This window comes from Penaeus japonicus, unplaced genomic scaffold (genome assembly GCF_977035675.1).
Source record: "Penaeus japonicus unplaced genomic scaffold, GWHDUDI00000001_assembly GWHDUDI00000032, whole genome shotgun sequence".
Lineage (NCBI taxonomy): Eukaryota > Metazoa > Arthropoda > Malacostraca > Decapoda > Penaeidae > Penaeus > Penaeus japonicus.
Genome location: NW_028234434.1, coordinates 19462685 through 19467316, shown reverse-complemented (window position 1 = coordinate 19467316; position 4632 = coordinate 19462685). Strand labels below are relative to the sequence as shown.

At 32.7% G+C, this 4632-nt stretch overlaps 1 protein-coding gene across 3 annotated transcripts in view; it reads right to left on the bottom strand.

Moving 5' to 3' along the window:
- Positions 1 to 1374: 1374 nt before the first annotated feature.
- The window catches only part of LOC122246963 (bumetanide-sensitive sodium-(potassium)-chloride cotransporter), a 101791-nt gene continuing 98533 nt past the window's right edge, over positions 1375 to 4632 (bottom strand). For all 3 annotated transcript variants that reach the window (XM_043005827.2, XM_043005825.2, XM_043005824.2), the window contains 2 exons: positions 4366 to 4477; positions 1375 to 3835 (listed from right to left, as the gene is read on the bottom strand). In XM_043005827.2, the coding sequence (XP_042861761.1) occupies positions 3700 to 3835; positions 4366 to 4477 (248 nt within the window). In that variant the 3' untranslated portion in view covers positions 1375 to 3699. The remainder of the gene's footprint in view (positions 3836 to 4365; positions 4478 to 4632) is intronic.

Sequence of the window (4632 nt, the reverse complement as noted above, 5' to 3'; positions counted from 1 at the left end):
TGGCAGCTCTCCCGTCAGCAATTTCAGAGGATATGTAGCATGTCACATACGTTTATCTTTATTTTTTAACTGAAGAGCTTAGGAATTCATAGATGCATACCAGAGGTGCTAGACTACTGAATGTTGATAACAATTAACCCATTGCGGATGGGGGATAGATTCACTTGCCCAGTCTTCAGGATGGGTTTTATTTCAGAATGAGGCAGCTTGAAGGAACATAATTTAAATCTTCCCACTAGCTTTCAGTCACTCATAAAACTAGAGCCATTTTTGTGTTTTATTTTTTGTATGTTTTATTGAGTTTAGAGACTTATATGTGCTATATGACAGGCTCTATCAATGCTGCAGTTGACTGAAATTGTAGTACATTATCTATATCAGCTCATTATTTTCTTTATACTCAGTGTAATAGAGGTATTTCTGTTGTATGGGAGGACAAAAGGCAACTTTATTTTTTCATATTTTTGTGCTGTCATGAATGAATATGAAACATATAACCACCTACAATGACGATAAAAGGAAGAGGTAGGGAAGAGGAAAGAAACCTGTGCTTGTGACTGTGAGTGCCACAGTAAAAGGCATCTATATTGGCACAGGAGCACATTTTAGACACTGAGTATGGATTGAGTCACCTTCCTCTTCTCGTTCTGCCTGCACATCCTTCATCAGTGGTACTTAAGAGCAAGAGGTCGTCAACTTGCTGTGTGCCATCGCTCTCTAAAGATAGTGCTTGCTAGAGACCATGGATGGGTGCCATTCAAGGCTCTCTCTCCTCCTGGTTCTAGAAGAAAGTGGTGCCATCTAGGTTTTGGATGTTAGGTTTGCTTAATATTGCAGTAATTATAGTAATTATGTCTGCAATTGCCATCATCACTCACTCCTTACTCATAGTACAATAAAGCAGTACAGTTATCCAAAATCGCCAAAAGTCACGTACGTCATGACGCCTGTTGTCAAGCCAAAGCTCCTGCGTCATGTATGTCATGACACCTGTCAGCAATGAGTTAAAACAAAATGTGTATATATGTATATACATATCTATATATATATGTTTATATATATCTTTGTTTATCTTTATATATATGAAAAATTAATGGCCAGATATGTGATAAATAACCTTCTATTTTAATTCTTTTCAAGTTTATTTTAAATTGTTCTCAGCACATTATAACAAAGTAGTGCACTCTCCCTGTTTTATTTTCTGTCTTTCTCCGACTCAATAGGAGTTATGGTTAATCATTTCTCCTCCTTTTCAAAATTGTTTTTAGCATTATCATTATGAGAACATCATTATTTGTAGCCGCAATATGAAAGAACACACTTTTTAAAGAGTACTTTATGTTGAGGCGAAGAAGGATATAATAAACGCTCCTCTACCAGAGTAAAATTTTATTTTTTCAAAAATAAAATTTATGTAACATGTTAGTTTAATACCAACAACTTATACCCATCAAATGCAAATATTACAAAAATCTGTTCAGTGTTGTTTAAGCAATATTTTACATATACATTACCAGAGTGCTATAAACATAATTCTGCATATGAAACTTTATTTATAATCAGACATTCTGTAAATACATTTGAGCTTTGCAGTTCTTGTGCATCATTGTAACATTAGTGCAAATGCCTAATGTGAACAGTTTTGTTTTATTTCAATTCTTATAACAAACATACTTCAGAGCTCAAATTCCTTGTGAATTATGAGGTTAAGATTCCTTATTTACCTTTAATAATATTTTACTTCCAGGTAAAAAAAAATGCTCTGCCACACAAACCTCAGCTAGTTTCCAAGCATTGCATATCATATAATCCACTCAATAAATACAACTAATTGTTGTGCATTTTTTATATGTACATTTCCCCCAAGAAATGGAGTATTGCTTACTTACAGTTTTATTTTTCAATATTGTCAGATTTATCACAAAATATTGTTATCTCGTAGTGCCGTAACTATTTTATTTACAAACTTTTCAGACTGATTGCCAAGAGACTTTCCTAAACCATTCATGGAGAGCAAGTAGAATGAATCTGACAATTAATAATATAACAAAAAAAGAAGTTATACAAAAATCACAGTCTAAAAGGCACCGGGACAATATGCAAAGTTAATCATTATCAAGATAAAAAATCCAGTTATACGATTCTCTACCTTTTCATTTACACCTTGTCCTATTTGAACATAAACTCAATTAGTTTCAGCTTCCTAGTATTTAAAAAAGATATTCCTTCCTTCAATAAAAATTTGATGAGCTAGGCATTATATGGAAAGAAAGGGGCTTCTTTAAACATTTACAGTAGTTGATCTGATTATATCTTATACCGGTAGGTAATCACTCTGGAATGTACAAAACATGAGTGTCTGACTAAACCCTTCATCATGAGGAATGTAGAAAAAAAGTAAAATAAAACAAATGAATAAATGAAAGATAGGCAAATGTGAGACGTTTAACAGATGCAAATGTTTCCTATTCAGCATCTTCCTAATATTTTCCCATCCAGCAACTGACTTATTAGAAAATAATAATAATAATAATAAACAAAATGAAATAAAAAGACATGTTATAAAAAGTTTATTAAATGATATAAAAATCCCATGATTCCCTCAATTAAACCTAAAGTCAATTATATATATATGTCAGGAACTACAAGCACTATACATTCACTTTTGAGTATATAAATGGGGAAATCACTTTAACCATAAATGTAACACACTAATGTACTGAACATGGAATGATACAAAACTTGATACTAAAACTAAAAACTCCAAGATATAAAAACCCAAATATTTTGAAATACCGAGACAAGCTAAATGAAGATTCTGTAGTCATGTTTATTAATGTAGGTGTAAATGCATTACTGATACTCTGCCATAAACCATATACAACTATCTCTAAGCATAAATGACTAATGAAGAAATTACTGCAAAGAAAGATGTACATGTAAAGATGAAAGAATTCCACTGAAAAAATCTTGTATGGAAAAGATATTACTCTTTTTTCCCGACAATTTACACCATATTAATATGACTATGTATGAATTACACAATATGAAATAAGGGTAATGTTAAAAGTATTAAAAAAAAAAATGTGGGGCCACCAGGACATTAAATTATAATAGCATAGCAATTATAATGAATTTTACACACAAAATCTCTACAACTGTTGGTAAATACTGTAAGGATAATGGAAAATAAATAAAATGTGTTACTTAAAACAGCAATGGGCACAAATCCATGCCAACCTATATAACGTAGGATAAAACCTATTGTACCTACTTGTGTACATTGAGGTAAATTACAGAATAAATTTATTTTAAACAACCTATTGACATTTAATTATTATTGCTTGTTATATGGAAAATCATCAGATTTTGATTGATAAAACTCTGCTCTAAGAAATACTTAAAACTTCATTCTAATTCCAAACTGTGGAATGATGATCTCAGAATATAATTCACATACAAGATGTACATTCTACATCTGGCAAGAATCATTGATGGTTTTTCCTTTTTCAAAACAAAACAAAAATACAAACAAACAAACAAAAGACTTTAACATCACCTATAAATTGTGCACGCTATTCTCCTTCTCTTTCTTTTTATTTCATAGCAAAAAGAAAACACAATAGCTTAAAGATCTAAAAATTTTTTGTCCATTCCTCACTTGATGTACAAAACACAAAATCCTTTTTGTCTTTTTTCTTATGAATAGAAGGTAAGCACTGAGGTCTGATTGCCACGTATGAGGAGGAATGGTGGCATGTCGCGAGTCAGTGTTTCCAACCATGCCATGTACAACGGTGCGGAGACGGAGTTCTTGCGGGGCATGGGTAAGGTCCTATGGGGGAGAGGAAAAAAGAAAATGAAATATGTACAATCATTCCTTATACTAAAATAATGATCTATTTTGCCTTGGTATTAGGTTGTATAATCTGCAGAAAGAAGTTAGTAAAATATATATGGAGAAATATTTACAAACATATATTATAAATATGTATGTAAGTGTGTATGTGTATATATGTGTATGTGTATGTGTGTGTGTGTGTGTGTGTGTGTGTGTGTGTGTGTGTGTGTGTGTGTGTGTGTGTGTGTGTGTGTTTGTGTGTGTGTGTTGTGTGTGTGTGTGTGTGTGTGTGTGTGTGTGTGTGTGTGTGTGTGTGTGTGTGTGTGTGTGTGTGTGTGTGTGTGTGTGTGTGTGTGTGTGTGTGTGTGTGTGTGTGTGTGTACATGTCTATATATATATACACACACACACAGCATATTTCCTAACTGAAAACTATATGAATACTTTTCTAAAAGGAAATTTAGCCATTTCTTTACTTAAGAGTTCAAGCTATTAACAAAAACAATGAGTAAATTTCTACATACATCACTACAAGAGAGGCCTCTCTGGAGTTCTCGAGGAGGAGTTCACGCAAGCGCACATGACGGTTAGTCTTCTCTCGCTGACCAAGAAGTTCTGCTTCACTGATCCATAAGCCTGGAAATTGGTCTTAAATTAGAACATAGCCTGTTTGAATACAGTTATACTTATACTTGTCAATGTCTGCCAGTAAATATCTGCTTGCCATGGAAAAATATGAAACTACTTTTGTTCTTTTCTTATGTCATTATTACAATTCTTTAAATATACTC